The sequence below is a fragment of the Drosophila willistoni genome, assembly GCF_018902025.1.
Source record: "Drosophila willistoni isolate 14030-0811.24 chromosome XL unlocalized genomic scaffold, UCI_dwil_1.1 Seg141, whole genome shotgun sequence".
Lineage (NCBI taxonomy): Eukaryota > Metazoa > Arthropoda > Insecta > Diptera > Drosophilidae > Drosophila > Drosophila willistoni.
The window spans coordinates 9,507,991-9,531,854 of NW_025814052.1; the positions used below are offsets into that span (position 1 = coordinate 9,507,991).

At 37.7% G+C, this 23,864-nt stretch overlaps 2 protein-coding genes across 7 annotated transcripts in view; both read right to left on the minus strand.

Moving 5' to 3' along the window:
* The window catches only part of LOC6648496 (interference hedgehog), a 33,091-nt gene extending 25,114 nt beyond the window's left edge, over positions 1-7,977 (minus strand). For 2 of the 4 annotated variants that reach the window (XM_047011476.1, XM_047011474.1), the window contains exon 1: positions 7,724-7,977. The gene's annotated coding sequence lies outside the window, so the exon portion shown is untranslated. Of the gene's footprint in view, positions 1-7,208; positions 7,280-7,723 lie in introns of all 4 variants that reach the window. The other 2 variants (XM_047011475.1, XM_047011477.1) reach the window with 2 other exon arrangements.
* Positions 7,978-10,181: 2,204 nt separating this feature from the next.
* Positions 10,182-23,864, minus strand: part of LOC6649352 (basement membrane-specific heparan sulfate proteoglycan core protein) — a 92,275-nt gene continuing 78,592 nt past the window's right edge. For all 3 annotated transcript variants that reach the window (XM_047011117.1, XM_047011118.1, XM_047011119.1), the window contains 12 exons: positions 23,485-23,671; positions 22,560-23,411; positions 22,028-22,274; positions 21,780-21,954; positions 18,877-18,951; positions 17,572-17,955; positions 14,674-14,897; positions 14,331-14,603; positions 13,335-14,263; positions 12,118-13,256; positions 11,876-12,023; positions 10,182-10,287 (listed from right to left, as the gene is read on the minus strand). In XM_047011117.1, coding sequence (XP_046867073.1) covers positions 10,245-10,287; positions 11,876-12,023; positions 12,118-13,256; positions 13,335-14,263; positions 14,331-14,603; positions 14,674-14,897; positions 17,572-17,955; positions 18,877-18,951; positions 21,780-21,954; positions 22,028-22,274; positions 22,560-23,411; positions 23,485-23,671 — 4,676 coding nt within the window. In that variant the 3' untranslated portion in view covers positions 10,182-10,244. The remainder of the gene's footprint in view (positions 10,288-11,875; positions 12,024-12,117; positions 13,257-13,334; positions 14,264-14,330; positions 14,604-14,673; positions 14,898-17,571; positions 17,956-18,876; positions 18,952-21,779; positions 21,955-22,027; positions 22,275-22,559; positions 23,412-23,484; positions 23,672-23,864) is intronic.

Below are 23,864 nucleotides of genomic sequence, written 5' to 3' on the forward strand. Positions count from 1 at the left end.
GTTCATTCGGTGTGCTTTTTGTGTGAGAAATTAATACATCATCAGACAAATCAACTGTGAGATGAGCTACAGGTTGGAGGCCAGCTTGCCGGCCGGCCTTTAATTAAAATATTTCCGAATTTATTGATTATCAATGGGAAACTACCAAGTGAATATGTATATTCCCTTCTTCTACTCCTACTCCTCCCCCTCCGCTTTCGATCACTTTTGTAGTGTCTACATTGTCTGTTCTGTCCTGTGACTATTCCTCTGCTCTTCTTTACTCTTCTCCCCTATTTTCTTCTATACTTACCTGTGTCAATGTCAAATTTGAGCTCTTAAATTGTCGCTTATTAAATGTCTTTTCGCAGCAGAGTGCGGAGACAGGGCCACTTTATCAAAACTCAATTCCACGTAACGGCCAATGTCTCTCTGTTGTCTGTCTGCCAGTCTGCAGTCGGCAGTCGAAAATTATGACTTGTTTGGAAGTGCAAATAGCCCACTTCCTGTCTCATTCCATTTCCATGCCCAGGCCCATGCCTTTGCTTTGGTTTTGGTTGAATCGAGTCGGGTCGGTCGGTCGGTCCTCCTATCGGTAGTGTCGCGCAGACGCAAAGCCTTTCTTTGCCTTGCTTCGTTTGTTCTGATTGCTGTTGTTGTTGTTGTTTTTTGGTTGTTGTCGCTGTCATCGTCACGGCCCGACGATGGTTTTTAACTGATAAGATGCGAACCGCTCAGGGGAGCAAGCTACATACGTCCATACATACAACTACTACTGTGTCTCTCCATGCCGTCTACCCACGTCTTCGTTTGCTCCCGTTAACATATTTTTCATTCTTTCTCTTTGATATCCTAGCCAAGATAAGCCATAAAAGTCATGCAGCACATAGTATCCACCATATCTCCATCTAACTATCTATCTAGCTATCTGTGTATGTATGTATGTAGTTACCTTCAAAAGGTATGCGCTACTGATTTTTCATTCATCGTCCTCCATCGTCTTTTACTACTTTTTCAGGTACTCAAAACTTATGTGTTAGACCCAAAAATGTGAGGCACGTATTTAGACTAAGGAAGTCCATTTCGAGTTGTTCTGGTTTTCTGGTGGGTGGCTGGCATAAAGTCAGTTAGATCTAAGGACTAAGACATGACAAACTGCTTTAAATGCGAAACATTTTACTAGTATTTCATTGGATGTTAATTTTTCGTTTAATTAGGTTGTAATTCCTAACTGGTTTGGGCAAGATTACAATAAAGTCGCGATCTAGACAGTTGTTCCAATTAATTTGATTGATTTTTGTGAGCCAATGAGCCGAAGTAGAATCGAAGAAGATGAATGAATACGTTTTTTTGGTTTTTGTGTATTAGAAAGGGAAAAGTTAAGCAAAATCTATTGTTTATTGTAATGGAATTGGTATTTACCATCTATTCGATTCGAATAATATTATTAACATATGTATGGATAACTGTTGGTTATAAAAAAACGGTTTAAGCATTCTCTCTCTCTTTGTTCCCCTCTGTTTACCCCTTCGTGCTGTTTCATTCATTACGCTTATGCCTTTTGTAGTGATTTCCTTTAGTTTTTTGGTAACAATTCTTTACCTGGACCAATTTCCACACTTTTTAAGTGTGTATTATGCAAAAATGGGCGTGGCATGGTCGTTTTCTTTCACAACATATACATCTGTAAGAGAGTGTGTGTGTGTGTGTGTGTCTATGGCTATCACATTACGCGGCGTCGTGTAATGCGCTTCCGTTTTTATATCAAGGTAATTTACTTGCTGCTGCTGCTGATGCTGATGCTGGGCAAGGCAAAAAGGTGCCGCCGCGCCGTTGCCGTCGAGACGTTTTTTCGGCTCATTTGTGGCCGCTTAAGGCAGGTTCAGCAAACAGCAGGTTGGCTGGGCAGGGGGGAGGGGACCGGGCCTGCAATTACACTTCCGCTACGAGAGAGTGAGAGAAACCAGAAACATCAAAACAACAACAAAAACGAAACGAAACGAACCGAAACCCAAGTCGACCCGACCGCGCTACCTTTACCTCTATGTATACCCTCGACCTCTGCCTCTGCCTCTGCCTCTGCCGCTGCCGTTAACTCTCTGGCCCATTCATGCCAACGTCTCTCAGACTCCCTGTCTCTCAATCGACAGCAGTCGGCAAGGGGCTCATTCACAGATCGAGCGAGCATCGTTTTGTCGTCTCGTTCGTTTCATTCATTCACTCATTCAGTCATTCATTCATGTTGATTGCCACCTTTGGGCTTTTGGGAGCCCCCTCACCACCAAGTTCCCTTCTTTCCATCCGCAAACTCCGCTTTCCCAGCATCTTGTTCTCTCTCTCTTGCTCCCTTCTCATGATTAGTCTGTGCTAATGAACAGGCGGTGGCGCAAAAAAATAATACTATAAAAAAAATACAGTGAAACCTCGATATAACGAACTTCGTTATAACGAAAAACCCAATATAACGAATTTTTTGTTAAGTCCCTTGAAAAAACCTCGTTTTTACGAAGTTTTTCATACAAAAAAACACTATAGGTATAACGAATTTTATTTACTGTTAATAGTTCTGGCACTGAGAAAAGAAAATTGTTGGTAATCGGAAAATCGACTAATCCAAGATGCTTTAAAAATATTAAAAGTTTACCAGTGGACTACACCGCAAACAAGAAAGCTTGGATGACTACAGACATATGGTTGGATTACTTGGAAAAATTTGATAAAGAGATGACTAAAGCCAACCGTAAAATTTTATTGCTCGTTGATAACTGCATGGCGCATAAAAATCCTACTTCGCTTAAATCCATTAAATTACAATTTCTGCCGCCAAACGCAACATCGAAACTACAACCTCTAGATCTGGGAATAATTAAAAATTTTAAGCATTTCTATCGCAAAGAGGTGGTCAAAATTTTTATCAATGACATGGAAGAGGGGCGCAAGAGCAATATTAACGTTTTGCAAGGTATCAGAATGGCCCATAAAGCATGGGAAAGCGTAAAACAATCAACGATTGTCAACTGTTTTGCGACATGTGGCTTTGTCGACAGTCCAAATATTACGGCTACAAACGATTGTATTCAAGACAGTGAAGAATGGCTTGTCATTAAAAACCATTTTAATTTGGATGAACATTTTGACGATTTTGTTACCTTCGATGACAACGTTAGTGCTTCGGGGCCTTTAACTGATGATGACATTGTTGGTAGTTTTGCGAAGACAGTCGATGTTGTCGAGGAGGAAGAAGAGGAGGAAGAAGAGCTAGAAACGGTTATCACCGCAAAAGAAGCTAAGCAAATGGTTGAAAAACTACAAACTTTTCTTGAGGCACAAGAAGCTACACCCCAGACTACTTTTGATGGCTTAGCATCTGTTGCACAAACTATAGATGGCTGTATTCAAAACTTGCGCAAACAAACTAAAATAACCAATTACTTTAATAAAGTCTAATAAAAAAAAAATGTTTATTTTTTGTATATTTACCCCCTTTCAGTGCAATTTAGCATTATTTTGGTGGAAACAATGTTTATAACGAATTTTTTTTCAGATTTCTTTAAATTTCGTTATACTAAGGTTTTACATTTCAGTACCTATAGCGAATCAATAGATATAACGAACAATTTTGCGATCCCCCTCAGATTCGTTATATCGAGGTTTCACTGTAATACATAATAATATGTACATATAAAAAAAGGAAAAAAAAAACCGAAACTCACGATGGCAGCAGCCAAACAAACAAAAATCAAATCCAATTTATGTTTTCAACATTAATCATAATTTGGTTTTTCTTTCTTTCTCTTTTTCAGAGAGGCATACAAAGATAAAGAGAGAGAGATGGGGGGGGGGAGTCTTTGCAATAGCGTGAAATAATTTTTTATTCGCCGTTTTTACGCTACGAAACGAAACGAAATGGGGAGTATTTATTTATAAGAGCAAGACGTGGAGCAGAAGGAGGAGGAGGAGGAGGAGTAGTAACACTACCAACCAACCGACGAATCAGAGAATCGGAGAATCGGCGAATTAGAGTTTTGTGGCGCACAAAAAAGGTGTCAATGTCTAATTTGATGGGAAATGCAATAAGCAATGAACATTTGTTGCATTGTGTTTTTGCAATTAGCAACAATTCGAGTCCATGGAACTGAATGAATTTTGCATCACGATGGGGCAAACAAAAAAAAACAACTATCTAGAGCAAACTACATACATACATATAAACAAATACACATATGGAACTCCCCTTGACCTTGTTGAGATGTTAAAGGGGGGCAAAGATTATTCTAACGTCCTAAGATGAAAATGCCGGCTATTCAACAGTAAACAATCATGTCCTCTAGACAGGAGCAGGTTTAGATTATATGAGTACATATGTACATGCATATGTACATGTACGAAGTATATCTATTTTTTTTTTTATTTTCGATTTTGATTAACTATCGTTCGTAGTTCAAGTGTAGTTATACTTTAGTATGAATTAGTGACATAAAATGACGCCAAACAGGAAGAACAAAATAAACAAAATATACAAAATTAAGTTGTTTAATTGGGCCCTTGGGCCAAATTGAAAATTTGTGGTATGCCGTTTATCTTATTGTTAGTTTTACTAGACCTAAAACTTTTTCTTAGGGTCCAAGGGCGTAGAATCAATTTTACAAAATTTGGAAATAAAAATTGAATATTTTCAGGCTCTTTGTCAAAATTAATTTAAAAAAAAATCCTGAAAGATAGGCCCACAAAACTTAAAGTACATCATTCTAATAGAATGACCAATTGAATAAACACATCAAAACTTTTCACTAACATTATATATTTAAATTGCATAAAATCAGAATTTAAGGTAAAAAAATGTGTCTCAAATTTTTTGCCGCCACTTTATATCTAACAAATAATGCATAGAAATGTCCTTTGTAGATTCTTAAGCGGTGAGAAGTATAGATTACTGATTATTTATGTATATAACTGTATTGTAACTTCAATTTGGTTCCTTTCACCTGAATTGTTTAAGAATTGGAATGTCATTCAGTAAATTTTATGTAGGTATCTAGAGCTGATTTCAATGAATCTTTCACAAAGAAACAGCTACACACACACACACACACACACACACACACACACACAATTACAAATACATAGCTGGCGACATATTTAAGCTAAAATATTCTATTCTATTTCGGTAGCAATGTCCCAACTAACAGATCAGTTAACATGGTCATCAGGTAAAATGGATTCATGCATTGGTATTAAGGGGATAAGAACCCATTTGTCTCTCTCTCTCTCTCTCTTTCTCTTTTTACCTCTTTCTTTTTCTTCCCTCGGTGTGTGGGTAGAAAGTGGTGATGGTGGTGGTGGTGGGGGGGAACGACCACTTGAGAAGCAATTTTCGAAAATTTATTTTTCATTTATTGCTTTATTTACTTGTTTTTCCGTTTTCGATTCAACCTTTTATTCGGTGTGGCCCAATCGACCCTTCTTCCACCTTCATCTCTCCACCTCTCTGATTTCCAAATTCCTCTGTACTCCTCCCTCATTCTTTTTTCTCAACCAAAGTTCTGGTTTGGTCTATCTGCTTATAAGATTAGGCAACGGCTCAAAAGAAAAGGAGAGCCTGGCTCTTCCATCTCTCTCCGTCGGTCCGTCCGTTCAATCTGTCCCGTTGTCCGTTGTGTGTTTATTTGTTTTGGGTTCTGAAAACAGACAGAACTAAGGAAAAGAATGAAAGAAAGAACCCAAAGGGAACTAAGGAAACTAAAAAAAAAAAAGGGAACTCATCTAGCCCTGAGACCTGAGATTGAGACTGGTCTTCTCTTGGTTTTTTTTTTTTGGTCTTTCTGAATGGCTAACAATCGAAAGTTATAATGAAATCCCATCAACAACAATAACAGAGAAAAATAGAATGAGCCAGAGAGAGAGAAAGAGAGAAAACGAAACTCATGCCCATGCCCAGTCACAGTTCCTTCATGGATAACAACAACAGCAACAACCGAACGACGACAACGAACGACACTTGCCTTGATTTTTATTATGTTGGGCTTTTCCCCCCACCCTCTCTCTCTTCCTGATGCACATGTTTTTGCTTGCTTGCTTGCTCTCTCTCTCTCTCTCTCTTACTCTATCTCTCTTTGGCTCTCCTTTGCTGGCTGCCTTTTTGATTTATTGTTAGCAGGAATGAATGTTCGTTCTCAGCGGCGGGCCACATTGTTGCAATCTCTTGCTCTCTCTCTCGCTGTCTGTCTGGCTGACTGTCTCTATTTTCTTTTGCTTATGGCTGTTGCATTCTTTTTACCTTTTGCCAAGAAATGTGCGTATGTGTGTGTGTGTGTGTGTGTGTGTGCCAACTAGCTCGTTCTTGCTGGGTTTTCTATTCTTGTCCCTCAGTTGTAGACAGTTCATTAATGTTATCAACAGGGGAATGGGGAATAAGAAGAAGAAGCGGGTGGAGAGGGGAATGTACAGGAGAGATTGGAAGAAAAACAAAAAGGAAAAAGTCAGCCCTAAACTTGTTGCTCTTCTTTCTAGTATTAGCTAATACAGGGTGACACAATGATCATAATGATCAAATTTTACTTTGAAATCCTTTTACTAGATAAAGAACAATTAAAGTTTAATCCAGCGTCTTTTTGTACATCGTAATTTGAATCTTTGGTACTGCTGGGCCACCCTGTTTTTTAATAGTCATTTAAAAAGGGCATGTAACAGGTAGTTTACATGTGTATCCTGTATCCTGTGGGAATACATACATACATACACATGTAAATCTGTGATGACTTTTCAATAACCTACTTTCAACTTCAAATAGTTCGAGATCGTCGAGAGTAAAGAGTATATAAAAGTCGTTGCATGGATATGAATTTATATTTTGATGCGTCGTGTTTCATTTTATTTCGTTTCGAGATTTTGCGGCACTTGTTTTAACGGCAATTGGCAATTGGCAACTGGCCACCATCCAACTGGCCGGAGCCAAGCCAAAAAAGGATATGTGGGGACTTTCAACTAGAAGACACTTGGCCACTTGTTCACTTGAGTGTTGAGTGTGGGAAGGCGGGTTGTTGCTGTAGTTGAGGGAGGTGTCGCCGGGGTCGGGGGGAGTCTGGCGATTGACATTTATGGACACTAGTGACCAGATGAACTACTTTCAAGACTTGTCGTCTGTGTCGTTGTTGTTGTTGTTGTTGTTATTGTCGACATCGTCTCTTGAATTGAGTCTTTAGATTAACCGTTATGTTGAACTCACTCACCTGCAAGAGCAGTATAGAGCAGCAGTAGAAATTCCAATCCAATGTTTTTATTTTTTTTCGGCAATATTTATCTATACAAATCACAAGACAACAACAAAAACGGTAAATTTATCACTCACAACGAACAGAAACAAAAACAAACAAACATAAATAAAAAAAAAATAAAAAAAAACAAATCAACAGCAAAACAAAATGTTTGCAGTTTTCCCATGTTTCAACATTTATTACAAATCCAATAAAATAAAAGCTATTAAGATTTTTTTATGGCAAACGCACACGCACTCGTACACACACACACACACACACTCTTGTTTGTAGTAAAATTGTTCATTAAAGCTTTTAATAGCAGCTTCCTCTAATAATAATAACTCCCCCGCCAACATGACAACATTGTTGCATGTTGCATGGTGTCCTGCTCTGGCATTAGATATTATTATGATAATTTGCCGGTCAATCGCGCACTTGTTAATATTTGTTTTTTTTTTTTTTTTTTGATTTTCAAACTCTCAACTTACATGGAAGAAACGTGAGTTCACTTTTGCGCACTTTTGTGTTAAATAATTCAAGTCATTTGAACAAAAAACAAAAAAAATAAATAATTAAATTATCAACAATATTAATTAGAACAATAAACGCGAAATGCACACGCCAATTGCAAGAAATAACTGTTGTTTTGCTTTTGCAGTTTTGAAGACAAGTCGAACAAGAGAAAACAGAATTCCCGTCACTCCGACGCACAACCGAACAGCACGAAGCACTAAACGAAGTGAAGAGAAGCGCGCGCGTTCATGTGAACACAAAGCAACACAAACACACCGACACGCAGGGGCGTAGCGAGGTTGTCGATAAGGGGGGGTGATTCTCATTGAATTGCCGACTTACCTAGTGTATTTGCCAACAGCATGTAGATTTGCGGTAGAAATAAATTTACTTCAATAAAACAAGGTCAGTATATAAGGAATTTATTCTTTGAAGATAATTTGGCAAAAATTATAATTACAGCATTTGAAAACTAACATTGCGCAGAAATGGACGACAAATATTTCTAAGTTCCTTTTATTCGTTGATCAATTCTATTTAAATTTTCACTCTGCGGTGTTTCAATAACGACCATTTTTCTACGAGTTCGTGAATGTTTATGTCGTCTACCTTATCGTTTGAAGAATAAAGTAGCATCAATGCATTGTTCGCAAATGATTGAAAAACTAACTTCAATTTACTAAATGATCGTTCACAAGAAGCTGATGTTACAGGAGCAGTCAAAATAAAACAAACGAGTTTGTAGGCTAAGGGAATCACATGTTTCAACTTAAACACAACTTCCGCAATATCTTTGAAATTCGTACACTCTTTACATGAATCGAAAAGAGTTTGCAACTCAGCAAGCAAACATTCTGGTTCCTCGCTAAAATAAAAGGGTTCTAATTGCACAATAGATTCGATTGAATTCATTGTGACATTTTTTCTGTCAATTGGAATTTGAAAAACTTTCTGGACACACGCAAATGTTGAAAAAGTGTCTTTCAAGTTTTCTTGAATGCAATTGTTGAAAACTTGAAGCACAGTCCTGAATTCTTTTCGATAAAATGTCAAGAAATCAAAATTGTGAGCTGTTTCTGGATTTGCATCATACTTTTTTGGTACACGACGCGTTCTGTGACGTTTCGAAAAATCGTCTCTGATTACCGAACGCATGTCGACAATTATAAAATAAAAATATATTTTTCGATTTTCAGAATCAAAAGTTGTTGATTAGCCGATTAGTTTTAAACAAATTGCCGACTCTAAAAACTGGGGGGGGGGGGGGGGGTCACACCCCACATATCCCCCCCTCGCTACGCCCCTGCCGACACGATAAACGACACGAAGACGGGCACCGTTGGTTGTTTTGCTGAACGCAAATGGTCAGGCAGGAGTGTTTAATTAAGATTTGGACATTTATATTTACTCTTTGGTAGTTTAGTTCAAGTACTTAATACATCAGTTAGTTAATATAGAAATGTTGTAGCTCATTTTTTGAATAGATAAATACATTTCCTTGCAAAACTTTGCCTCGTGTCACGACACGCAAACAGCTCTAAGTTCGAGGCAGAGGCCGAAGTGTTTTGCGCAGCCGAACGATTGGGCCGAATGCAGCAGCCAGCCTCCTGTTCTCCCACTCACACTTACACAAAGAAAACGCCGCTGCTGCCAAAATCCCCCGCGCCCCCTCCCATTATTTTAACAATAATTTCGTGTGCTCCCAAAAATAAAACACGTGCCAAAATGTTGGTGATGTTTTTTTTTTTTTTATCCACTTTTGACAGATTTTCGTTTTCTTTTTATTTTATATTATTATTATTAATTATATTTATTATTATTGTTTATACATGCTTCCATACAATAATTTTTATTGTTTTTAATGTTTTTCAATATGTTGGCATATGTAATAGTGTGTATGTGTATGAGTAAGTGTGTGTGTGTGTGTGTGTGTGTGGGATTTGGGAGTAAACATTTTACACTGGGTTCCCTTCTTCTTTATTTATTTTCTTAATGAAACAAATATAATTGGGAAAGGGCTTACTTAGATTTTCAGTGGGAGGAGGGGGATGGGGATATTGTTAAAAAATGCTTTTCAGTAATTTCATTGAGCATTTTATTTGGTTGTTGTTGTTGCTGTTGCAGTTGTTGTTCTTGTTGGCTAGTATGCGTTTTTGTTGTTAGTAGTTTATAATTTGAGGGGAGGCCTTTAAGGGGTTAACATATTTATGTTTAGTTTTCTCTCATATGGCCATTGGTTTTGTTTTTCTTGTTTCTTCTTTTTAATATTCATTTTACTTTAATGTTAAACTTAATATTACACATTTTTCATTATTTTCTTCAAGGTTTTTTTTTTCATTTTTTTTTCTTGTTTTTAGTATTTTTTTTTTTCTTGTTGCATATTTTTTTTTTTTTGTGTGGGGACATTTTGCTTATATCGAAATTAAAACATCGTTTTCTCGATAGGTTTTGATTTATGCAATTAAAAAGCTAAGTAATTTCGGTAATTTCGGTTACTTAAACAACTGGTGGTTCGGTTCCGCCCAACGATTCGTTTTTGCTAAAAAAAAAAGGAAAACAAAAGAAGGAAACAGAAAAACAAACGATTAAATTAAAACAGAAAATAAAATTAGAAAAATTAAAATAATTTGAAATTCAAACAAACGTTTGAGAAAAAATTCCAAAAAAAAGGTTTAAAATATAAATATTTCTTTGCATTTGATATTTTTCTACTTATTCAAGAGGCCAAGGAAATGAATTAGGAAATATTCGCTCCCTAAAGTATGCAACGCGCAATCAATTGCAGTTCTTTACAGAATGTTGAAATCTTCTAGCTTAAAAACAGATTTACTAATACGATTAGATCGGCTTTATATATTTATATATATATATATTTTTTAATGAAAGGTAAAAACAAAAACTGTTTTAACTAACTACTAAAAATAATTAGAAAAGTCAATGAAAAGTTGATGACGATTATATAGGAATCGGAATAGATTGAAAAGCTATACATCTTCTTTTCATTTATAATATATTACTTATTTATTAAAAAAAAAAAAAGTGCTGCAATTTCAGACTTAGTCTCAACATTCCAAGAGCTTCAAACTCAACTTGCCCGCAAATTCATTATCCGATACTAGTAATCATACATACACGTATATAAATTATATATATATATATATAGTGTGTAATTATTTAATATTGTACATATACATAGCATACATAAATACATATATTCTGCTCCATTTTTGGTTTGCTTCTTCCTTTAAGCCAAGTGCCATTTATATCCTTTGTAACTAACTAAGCATCAATCTATTATTCACTTTGACTCTGATATTCCGACGACTGACTAACTGACTGCGCCCTGAGCTTTAATTATGTATAGTTATAGTAAAAACATGAACAATTCAACTAGTAGAAAGACTTTACTATATAGTTAGTTGATAAAGTTCCAGCATAGTTTATAACATATCAAGTATTTATACATACATACATATATAATGCAGGTTTTGTGCTAACTATACGAAAAAAAAAAAAATGTACAAGGATATTTCTTTTTCTTGATTATCCAGGTTGCTATATAGATGTATGTATATGTATATGTTGCTATAGAATTATCTATTAATATGTATGTATTATATTGGTATGTATTTTATGATATTTTGCAATGATATGGCACGATAATTTCAATATATATTCTATATATATTTATCCAATTGATATTGTTATTCTTTCTAAATTGCGCTTAAGATTTTGCATTCATTTGAATCGTATGCGATCGAAAAGATATACATTCATAATCATAATCATCCGATTTGGCATATTGTTTTGTAAGATTTGATTATTGATAGATTTAACTTGGGGCTGCTGGTAGCAAACTCAGCAAAAGGATTAACATTGCCCAGCCCTGTGGCCATCTTCGACAGCAATTGGCATTGTGGGCCATTTGATTTAAGTTTGGCCGCGGATAGATAATATGCACGGGCGGCGGTTGATCGAGCTCATCAAAGAAACTGGGATCATACCTCACATCGTTCTCATCGAACTCATGGTAAACCAGACTCGAGGGATGCCAATAGTTGTCTCTAATCGATCGATAGTTTTGGAATTGGAACCTAGAAATAACTAACAACAACAATGATACTTACACGGGGCAGGTGTCCACATTGACGCCATTGACGGCCGATGGTCCCAGATTGATTTGACCAACAGCATCGCCCTCGACAACCACAATGCAGCCGGTGAAATTGTGTGCATATCGTTTGCCAGTAAACTGGGCAATATCCGGAATGCCACCTAAACGAATGAAAAAAAAAGAATAGAGCACAATAAAGGGGATTAGATTGTTGCGTAATGAGAGGAGGGAGAGAGGGAGGGGGAGAACTCATACCAATGAACACATTGCCGGGCAAGGTAATCTCCTTTTTAATGGTGGGACGCGTCTCGCTCGAGTGTGTTATGCGATCCACCTCCAACATGGCTGTGTTATCGGTACGCTTAACAATCGCAATGTGACGATGACCATCGTCCACCCGATTGTCATTGTTGCGTATGACAGCCTCTTCGCCATCCAGACGGAGGGCATACTCCACATAGCCATCGACAACGGCGACGGCAATGAAATCCTGACCAGTATACTCCTCACCAGCCTTCTGGCCCCACCAAAGAAGCAGGCCATTCGGTTTGCTTGTCGAGAAGACAATGGTGGCCGCCGTGTATGCCTGCTCGATCGATGTATCGAACTGATTTCGACTGATTTCCAGATAACCATTGCCCTGGAATGAGGCATTGTAGCCCACTTGTATATACTCTTTGCACTCCTTGCCCGTATAGCCGAGGGGGCAAGAGCAGACGGCTTGATTGGCCACCTCGCTGCAGGTGCCACCATTTTCGCAAGGATCAATCGAACATGGCGGCAGATTTGTGTACGGCTGATGCTGTTCCTGTCCATCCACTTCGCCTGAACCATTGCCATCATCTGGTGGCGGAACACTATCATTGCCACCATTATCGCCATCGCCGCCAATCTCGTTGAGTTCACCACAATTTTGGATATTTGCGGCATCCTGAATATCGGCCAGCAAGTGAATGGTACGGGGTGCATCATTCAGACGTGATATGCAGCCATCAAAGCCGTCGGTGATATTTATATCCCTATTGATTTTCACCGTGGCCCGATCATAGCCGCCCACATAGAGCCATGTCTTTAGCGAGAGGGCACGCGGTGCTCCCGAGGCCTTGGCCCGTTTCTCGGCTGCATTGCCCACACGTAGGAAACTTTCGCCCAAACGACGCTGCATCTCGATGCGAGTCCAACGATGCAATGGCAAGGGTTCTGCTGATCTTATGACCACTGGCTTAAGACGTGCCGCCGTATTAATAATCAATTCCACATGGCCATCTCGTAATATCAGAGCCATATAATCACCGCTTGGTAATTTCGATTCGGCTGCATAGAGAAGGACTGCATCGCGGAGGCTCGAAGGACGCACGGATAATGTGATGTTGACGCGATTACCACGAGGAGTGCTACAAGAGAGAGAGAGAGAGAGAGAGAGCGAGAGAGATTACTTCGCATACTTTTAGGCTGAGCATAGAAAAACTCACCCATAGGCAGCATAACTATTACGTTTGAAATTCAAACTTTGCTCATTCAAATGCTCAATATATTGACAACGATCGCCCGTGCGATTCAATGGACACAAGCATTCCATATCCAGTTCGGTGTTCTCACAGCGACCAGCTCCGCAAATGCCTGGTGCACATTGGGTGCCCTCGACGGCGCAATTGCGTCCCGTCCAACCCTGTTGGCACACACACGTGTAGGCCAGTTCCGTTTGGCTCTCCAGGCAGATGCCGCTGTTGGCGCATGGATTCTCGGCGCAGGGCTTGCAACTGGTGACGCCCACCTTGAATTTGGCATCCTTCATCAACTCAATGGTGCGACCCTGCAGACTCAAGCGACTGATGCAGCCAACAAAGCCCGTGCGCTCACCACTGACCGCCTCCTCGGGCAACAGATCCCAACTGGGCATGCCCGCAATATACAGATCTTCGATGAGATCCAATGGCGGCGTTTGCGACAGAGTGGGGAAGGCCACCGGATGCTGTTCGTCCAGTTGCATGTAGCCATCGCGACGCGAGCGATGGACACGCACCGTATGCCATTCGTTCAGTTGGATCGGCTCCTCGGAGCGTATGACCATCGGCTTGCCGCCGAAATCGAAACGGAATTCGGCAAAGCGATCCTTTAGGGAAAGGGCTATATAATCGCCGGGACCGCGAGTCTGTCCATTGAAGAGTAAAATGCCATTCTCACTCTCCGGCCGGAAGGTGAGCTCGAAATTGAATTTAAACGACGAATCCGGCAATGTGGGGAAACTCATATAGCTGAGCGGTGTCTGATCAAAGTGGGGAATGGCCCCGGTGACAACCAGAATGCTAGGATAATCCACCGATTCACCATCACTATAGGTAGCCGTACAGATATAGGTGCCGGCATCGTTAGACTGGACATCATCCAAGGCTAGATGCTCCTGCAATAAAGATCAAACAGTGCTTGAACGAAAGATCAAAGAGTGAACACTTCCATTTCATGCTTACGCTCACAAGATCACGACCGGGTTGCAATTGGCCATATTGACGGGACCAGCGACGATGAGGACTGCGACTATCATCTGCTCCGCATTGCAATTGCGCCCCATCACCCACCTGGGCATGGACAATCTTTGGTCGCTTCAGCTCATGGGGCTCCTCATCGACGGCCAGTTCATAGGTGGTTGTATAGAGATCACCCTCATCGGTTTTACATTTGCACACATAGCTGCCAGCATCGGCGGCATTAACGTCCGAGATGATCAGGCGATTGCCCACTTGCTGAGATCACACAATGCTAACTCGATTAGGATACGAACGATTAATTTTGAATTTGATTCGATGCACTTACTTGAACATTATCTGTTAGGGGTAGGCCATCGGCACGCTCCCATATCACATCCGAGTAGGTGTCATCAGAGGAATAGCATTCGACTTCGGTGGACTCGCCAGGACGTAAATTCGAGGATTGTTGATTCAAATTGAGGCTGTAGTCATGGGCTCGGTTCGGTATTGGTGATGGTGTGGCCACGGCCACTGGTGGCAAATAGGTTGGATAATTTGATCCCGGAATCGCTGTAATCCATTGTAAATGGAGACGGCACACAGACATAGACAAAGACACAAGACCATGACCATGACCCACGACGACGACGACGACGACGACGACGACGACGACGAAGACGAAGACGATGACGTCACAATTGGCAACAATTCACAATGTTTTTGGTTTGGATTTTCGAATTTTCGTTTTTGTTTTTTTGAGGGTTTTTTAGGGGTTAAATGATGAGCAAGTGCATATATGTTTGTGTGTGTGTGTGTGTGAGTGTGAGTGTGGTTGTGTGTGTGTGTGTATTTCATGTATATGATATGAACGAACGAGATGGAAATAGGTAAAAAAAAGGTACACAAAGAGAAAAACAGTTAGCAAAATTTTTACATGTCAAATATGAATGAATTAAACAAAAATTATATATATAGTACTATATATATATAGAGTCATATATAATTATTAGAGATCTGCACAAATATATTCAAATTTTGTTTCTTATTCTGAGTACTCTACTCAATTCAGTTATTCAAAAACTGTTCAAATGAGTATTTATCTAAATTATTATTCAAAACGTGTAAATTTAAGGATACATCATCAAACGAATGACTCTGAGTATATGAATAAATGATTGAATCAACACAAAAGTTTGAGTACTCATTACATAATTACCCAATGAATATGTCTTGGCAGCTAAATGAATAAGTAATTAAATCATTCAGAAACTTAAAGTACTCTGGACATGAATAAATGTTTCTGTGTAATCCAGTGAAGTGAATAAAATTACTCTGAGTATTCACAGTGAGTACTCTCAAATATCAAAATGAATGTATTCTAGCTATTCTCTAATATTTATATATGCACACATATCGAACTAAGCACCATAAATTCAACAACTTGAATATTAGCAATATATTTTTCAAATTTTTCGAATATTATAGTGATTGTTCGTTTTGTATGTCAAAACTTGATAAAAGTTAGATTTTATTCATTTGTTTTTTTTTTTTTGGTTTTCTTTTAGTTATATATGGGGTTTTTTTTTTTGGTTTAGCATTATCGATCTCTAACTAGTTAGGACATACAATTGAGTGGAGAGAAAGACAGACAGACACAGAGAAAGAGAGAGAGAGAGAGAGGTAACAGAGACAGTGAGTGAGAGAGAGAGATAGACAGAGAGTGGTTGGTTTTTTGGTTTAAGAGGGTATTGGGTGGGTGTGTGGAGGGGGGCGAGATACGAGATTCGTGATATTAAATAAGCTACAAATACTGAATCTACAGATAGTTCGAATCACACAAAATACAAATAGATAACATATACAAATAGATATATAATATAGTGAGAATTTTCACTGTTCGAGTAAATGGTAAATTTTGGTCGGTTCATCAAATTGTTGGCAATTTTGTCATAATGGTTTACTACTTAGCTAAACACATACTTAGTGAGTACAAAATACGTTTTTGAGGGGAGGGGTAGTTACCACTTTACCGGATTTGTTTTTCTTTTCTTTTCACAAATATATGAAACACATATATGTATGCATGTATGTTTGTATGTATGTATATAGAATATATCATAAGTAAATACAAATTCTACATAATAATTGTTTTACAAGTTTTTAGAAAAACATTTCTTTTGATTTCGAAATTTGTGTGTTGCTGTTGTGTCAGTGTGTGTGTGTGTGTGTGTGTATATATATATGCAGATGGATTTTAAGTGCATTGGCATATTATTTACATTACTTTCCTTATCATACAAATATTTTGTTATATACAGATTTATGTAGTTGCTGTTTGTTCTTGTTAGTCTACATGCAAATTATGTTTTAATTTTGATTTCCCATCAAGGACCCCATTTATAGCAAAGGAAACATGTAATTGTAGACGCTGTTAAAGTGATGGCTACGTTTTTTTCCCCTTGTTTTTTTGTTTATATTTATTAGAGCCGACTTTTGGTTTTCATTAACTTGTTTATTCAGTTTGCGGTGCTTGTTTTGTGATTCGAGGTCGGTGATTATCATCATTGGAAGCCAAATTCGAGTTCAAATCGTAGGTTTTTGTTTCGATTTCGGGTATTCGTTTTCATTGGTTAAGTGCAAACAACTAAAAGTTGTAAGTGCCTACAAAAGAGAGTCTAGAGACAGTTAGACAGACAGAGAGAGATAGAGAGAGAGAGAGAGACAGAGAGAGTACACTAGGAAAGCAGAAATTAGTAAATTAGAACTAGAGTTAGAAAGAGAAACAGAGCGATATAAAGAGAGAGAGAGAGAGAGAGAGAGAGGGTTGTTCTGATTGAATCATGTCTCCAAAATAAGAAAGATCTTTCCTCCAAACCATTTACATGAATTTCATTCAAGCATAATTCCAGGATAATTCAATTTAGATCACAAATAATCTGTGATTCAAAGATTTTTAGATTGAATTCTCCTTGAAATTTTCATTGTGTGGAATGGATTAAATAATTAAGAATAAAACTAAATACTATAATAGAATTTGTAATTTGTTTTCAGTTTGCAAAAGGTGTGAGGTTATTAAGTTTGTTTTTTTATCATCATTAAAAATCAGAACAATCCCTTCAGGTGTAAGTAGAGGATAGCCACAGAGAATAAGAGAGAGAGAGAGAGAGAGAGAGAGAGAAAGACAGAGTGGGTAATAAGGGGGAATAGTTGTTAAAAAGAAAATAAAAGAGTTTTGGGGACCAACCAAAGTGGCTGCTGATCATTGGAAGTTTCTGTTGATGGCGTCGCTTTTGTCGCAAAAATTGACGACTGTTCTTTTTCCAGCGTTTAAAGTTAAGTCCCGTTCCAGTTTCCGCTGTTCCTGCTGCCACCACTGCTGTTCCCTTGCCACTGTTGTCCGCCTTTAGTTTGCCTTTGCCATTCCCATAGTCCCGCGTACAATTGAATTCATCCGAATGATCGGTGCAATCGTAGATGCCATCGCACACCATAGTTGCCTTGATGCACGTATGCGGATGTGACACACACTTGAAGTCACTGGGCTGACAGGCAGCCGGAGTGGTGGCAATGGGTCGATTGTTGTTATGTTGTTGTTTGCTCGTCTTGGCCTTGTTGTTGCTCTTGAAATCTGTTTGCATGCCGCATAGCAAGCCGATCATAGTTTGAGTATTACAAATTAATAATCTACAATCTTCAAATTGTCACACGTTCACTACTGTATCCGTCTACAATTACAATAAACCCTTCTCCCAATATCCTTTACCAGGTGCTCATTTACCGTTTCGATAATTTTAAACTTCGATTCAACCGAAGTTTCTATATTCTTGCAAAATTGCGCATCTTTTTATTGTCATAAGGTTACAGAATATTTCATGAATCTTGTAAGAATTTTCACTGGATTTTCAAAATCTTTAGCTACATATTAAGGCATGGGAACGCAAAGCTTCATGCAATGAAGCTTTCCAACACTACTTTGCTAGGGATTGCATGTTATCGATAGACAGACAGTTTGAAGGCATCTATAAAAGATTGCGCGTTTTTTGCAAAAATATCCATGGCAATGGGAATTGTGCAAACAAAATTTGGTTTTGTATTTTTCAATATTTATATATATGATGTACATGTTTTTGTAAGTAAAAGTAGATGGGGGGGAAGTGGGAAGAATAGGGTCAAGCATATCTAAGTAATAAACTTAATCATCATTCGTTTATGTATTTAGTTGTTCTCTATTCATCTTTATGTTCTCAATTTGTTATTGCTTTTTGCAGTTGTTTATATACAACAAAAAGAAAACTTCCTTAGTAACTAATGTTAGAAGAAAACTTAGAAACAAAAAACAAAAAATTACAAAATTAAGCAAAAAAAAAAAAAAAACTAAAAAAAATGATTAATTGTAAGATGAATCAAAAATACAAAAATCAAATCAAAAATAATAATATTTAAGTAAATTATATGTATATAATAAAAATAATTAATTAGCATTGGCACATGGGCTGAAAATCAATTGAATATTTCGGTTGCTGGACATGCGTCTGCCCCCTTAACGAACCTGCACATAATATGAAAACCATGCAAGGGATCTCTGGAACGCTGTGGCCGATCTTAAACTTGTTAATAAAATTAGCTATATAGACCGACGATGACGATCACGAAGATAAAGTTGGTTGGTTGGTTGTTTGGTTGTAGTTGTCGTTGTTGTTGTTGTTGTTGTTGTTGGTGGTGGTGGTTGTTCATTGTTTGATGTGGTTGACAGGCAAAGTTGAATTTGTTTTTTTTTTTTGTTTTTCGTATGTGTGTTTGTTTTCATTTGATTTGTTTTGTTTTTTGTTTTTATACATATTATGATTAAATTGGAAATAATATTTAAAATTATTTTTATTTTTGTTTTGCACAAGCACATTTAAAAATAGAATTAAGCAGTGGGGGAGAGAGAAAGAGAGAGAGAGAGTGGTGTAAAGAAAGAGAGAGAGAGAGAGAGAGAAAGAAAGAAATAATGATAATAATACGAAATGGCACAAAAAAAATCAAAATAATTGTTTCTATCATCATTATTCAACTTTCAATCTGTCATCTGATAATATATAGTATATAAAATCTTGTCATCTTCTTCATGGATCAATCTATTATGTTTCGATCTTTGTTCTCCTTAATTCTTACTGATTTTAACTTATTTTTCTTTTTTTTTTTGGCAAAACAGAATGTATCTACAAAAAAAAAAGCGTCAAGTGAAAATTATTATATACAAAAAGAGAGTGCCAAAAAATTATTATTTTTTAAAGTGCATTACAATAGAAAAAACAGAGAGAGTGAGAGAGAGAGAGAGCATTTAAAAAAGAGAGACAGATAGATAGATAAGTGAAAGTGAATGTGTGCAATGTGCATTTTATTATTTATTTTGTATTTACTTATTGATCTGATATTTTACTTGATTTTCATAAACAAATTATACAGGGACGGAACACACGTTGTTGATGGGTTTATCTCTATACATATGTATATATATATGTAGTTATATAGACGCTGATGGGTAGATAAATAGAATAGATGATAGACACCTCCAGCACCAATTACCAATACGAAATTAACAAACAAATAATTAAAATCAACAATCCAACACCAAGGAAACAAAACAAAATGCCACAAAGGTCCGATGATCGATGCCAATCGATAGATTTGTGTGACTATCGTTAATCGAGATCTTTTAGTGCGATCAACCTTGTGCCTTTGTAACATGTATGTTAATTGTATTAAAAGACTAGAGAGAGAGAGAGAGAGAGAGGGGTAGTGGGAGGGGGAAAAGGGTTAAGAGGCGGGGTGGGTCGGTTTTGTTTTGTTGTTGTTGTTGTCAGGGGATAAATAAAAAGAATGTGTTACAGTTTGTAGTGTGTTTAATTTTACATGTTAATATTCTTTCGTTTGGTTTGTTTTTTTTTTTTTTTGGTTGTGTTTTTTTTTTCTTCTTGCTTTTTGTCACTTAGTCAGTAGGTTAATAGAAAATGGCAGCCATTTTGGTTTTTGGTTTTTTTTTTGTTTGCTTTTCAACTTAAAATTTAAACGTAAATATGCTCCAATAAATGTATATTAAAATTTAAGTATAAATCGTTATCGTTTTGGTTTTTACTTCTCAACTTAAGATTAAAGATTTCAATTTTCTTGTGTGTGTGTGTGTGAGTGTTTGTTTTTTTTTTTAATTTGGCTTTGTAGGTTTGTTGGTCAGATAGAAAGGGATAGAGAGAGTGAGAAGAGCAAAAGGTAAGTAGTAGTAGTGATTCGGATGGGTGAAAAGGGGGCTAGAGGAGGGGAAGGCATGCAAATTGTTTTTATTTTTTTTCTGTACATAATTTTCTGTTTCTTTCTTTTGCTTTGTTGTTATTAATGGTTAGACCTTCACCTTTGTTTTTTGGTTTTCTTTTTGGTTTCTAAAATTTGTTGTTTGTTTTTTTGCAAATTTGTTATAAATTGTTTTTGCAATAATTGCTTAGTAAATTTCTTAAACATACATTTACAATATATTACAGTTTCGTGTGTGTGTGTGCGTAGAAAGAGAAAAAAAAAAGGATAGTAAGATGGAGGACATGATTTTTACTTAGATTTTACATATTGAATTTCTCATCTTTTTAAGAGTTTTGACTTGTCTTTTATACAAAGTGTTAACCTCATGCCCCGATGGTGCATGGTGGTGATACCAACAAAAGGAAATAAAATGCGAGATAAAATTATGTATGTATATAAAGTGGTTTGTTTTGTGTGTGTGTGTGTGAAACAGAGAGAGAAGATAGTTTGATAGACTGAGAGAATAGTTGAGTTAATGTGTGTGTTGTAGTTGTTTTTTTTTTTTGCTCGCATATTTACAGAGTATCATTTTGTTTTGTTTTTACAAGTTTTTTCTTTCCATTTATGATTTTCTTTTCTCCAATTTGCAATGAATACAACAATTTATAGATATATAGAATGAAAAATTTGACAATAATCATCATAACGAAATAAGTCAAATCAGCGAGCTAAGGACAGAGAGAAATAGGAGAATCTAACATTGCCAACAAAGCCCAATCCTTTGTGTAATTCTTGAATAAATTTTTTTTTGGTTGTTTTTTTTTTCTTCAATTTTAGTTTTTTTTTTTTTTCATAATCGCACTAGAAAAAGTGGAAAAAAAGTGTGAGAGATATTTTCTGTGTTTTTTTTTTCCTCTTCTTAGTATCATTTTTTTGCCCCATTTATGTTTTTAAATATATGTATGTATATATCTCTGATCTGACCTAACCAAATAAGAGGCGGGGCTAGAGTTTTCGGGGGAATATTTCTCGTTTTTTGTATGTAAAATATATGCTGGCTGGGTCGAAATGGTGGAGTGGGGGAGGGGCGGTAAAAGTTTTTTGTGGGTAAGTGGTAGAGCTGGGGGCTAAGTGTGGGAGGAGGGAGGGTTGGGGGTGGAGGACGTTTAAACTACTCACGCTGTACACGCAAATTAATGTAAGTCGGATCCAAATATTTGTGGGTAATCACGTCATACGATGTACAAACATAACGACCCTCATCTTCAAGTTTGATTGATTTGAGCACAAGCAACTGATTGTTGGGATTAACATCATTTGGCAGTGGTTGCTGATCCTCGCGATACCAACGATACTGTGTGTGTGTGTGTGTGGAAATGGAATCAGTCAAATGTATGGGTTGAATATTTCTTTGTGAGATTACTTACTTGGACATTATAACGCAATACACCTTTATCATTTGCCAAAGAGCAACGCAATTCAACAGTGTCGCCCACGTTGCCAGTGTATTCCTCGGACTTGGGTCGTTGACGATATATAGGACGTGAATTTACCATCACTTGAGCGACCTTTTCGGATCTACCGAATTGGTTGGATGCAGTGCAACGATAACCGCCAGCATCTGCCTCGGTTATGGATCTGAAACGTAAAATGTTTCCTTCGATACGCACCGAACTGGAAAAATTAAGAATTAGCATTAGAAGAATAGTTATTGAAGAAGTAAAGTGATGGAAAGGATGTCCCCCCCCCCCCCCCCCCCAAAGTATGCAACAGACATTTCAAAAGTTAAAATTCCAAAAACTCACATAACATTATAAAGATATTTATCCATGTACATATGTATAAACAAAAACTATTTTCTTTCAAGCTACGGAACATTAAAGAAATTCATTGCATTGCAACTGACTGAAGCATACTTTTGGGGGGAAAATTGAATTTTTTTTTATTAGGATCTCTCACCCGGATAGTGGTCGGTTATTGTCGGCACTCCAATGCACATCCTCTGGACGGGCATTCTCCACCAGGCAGTGTAGATCCAAATTCTGATATGCCTCTACTTCAAGCGGTATGTTCGGATGGAAGGTAATTATTGGCACCGGTAGCAGCACTAGTTCACGAATTTCATAGTTGAGCAGTGAGCTGTGACTATCGAAGACATTGCAACGATATTGACCAGTATTTCGCTCTTCAACCGCAATAATGGTTAGATTGCTTCGATTAATGTAAACATTTGGCGGCAGTGGTCGTCCATCGACACGCACCCATTGCACATTGGCATGGTATAAATCGATAGGGTCACACGTTAGGGTCACATTATCACCGGCCGTGGCGAAACTCTTTGGTGGCTGCGATTCTTGAGGCGGTGCATAGGTTGGACGTGATGGATATGATGGTATTATCTCAACATCACCATCATCCTCGGGTATATCACCACGTTTTGGTTTCACTTCCACGCGTATCGAACGCTCATCTGTACCCGCCTCATTAGAAGCGGTACACACATAGACACGAGCATCGGATGCACTAACCCGATAGATATTCAAATATGCCGTATTGCTGACCCTATTCGAGTATAATTCCGGTTGGACATCGCGATAATCCCATTGAACACTGGGATTTGGATAACCGCTGGCCTGACAGCTAATACGCAACTCATCGCCCTCGGTCAAATAGATAATGGAATCATCGGGCGTAACGCTAATAACTGGTATCTCCACCACACGAACTGTTGCTGTCACCTTTACACTGCCCATTTCATTTGTGGCAGAGCACTCATAATCACCGGCATCAGAGATCTGTATGTCATCAATGCTGCAAGCAAAACAAAATAAAAGTTTGTCAATCCCCGGATAGAGATAGAGAAAGAGGGTAAGAGTGTACTTACATTATATAGCCAGGATCGTGGGCCTGCTCCTGGTGGCGAGGTGATAGTGGTTTACCATCGGCACGACGCCATTGAACAGTCGGCTCGGGTATGCCACCAGTGGCTCGACAATAGAGAGCACCCTGGGTGCCAACATGATGGGTTTGTGGCTCCCTTGGTGATATTTCAATGCTCGGTGGCTCACGAGCTGCAAGCAAGCAAATGATCGTGGTGGTACATATTAATATGAGTAACAGACTGTGCGGACCTGACTTATTACCGACTCCATTTTTGCGCACTTGCTTGGGCAAGTGATGCATTTCAAATCAAATTTTTAAACAAATACAAATTATAAATAATAAATGATATAAACACACAAACACAAAGTGGGGAAAGAGAGA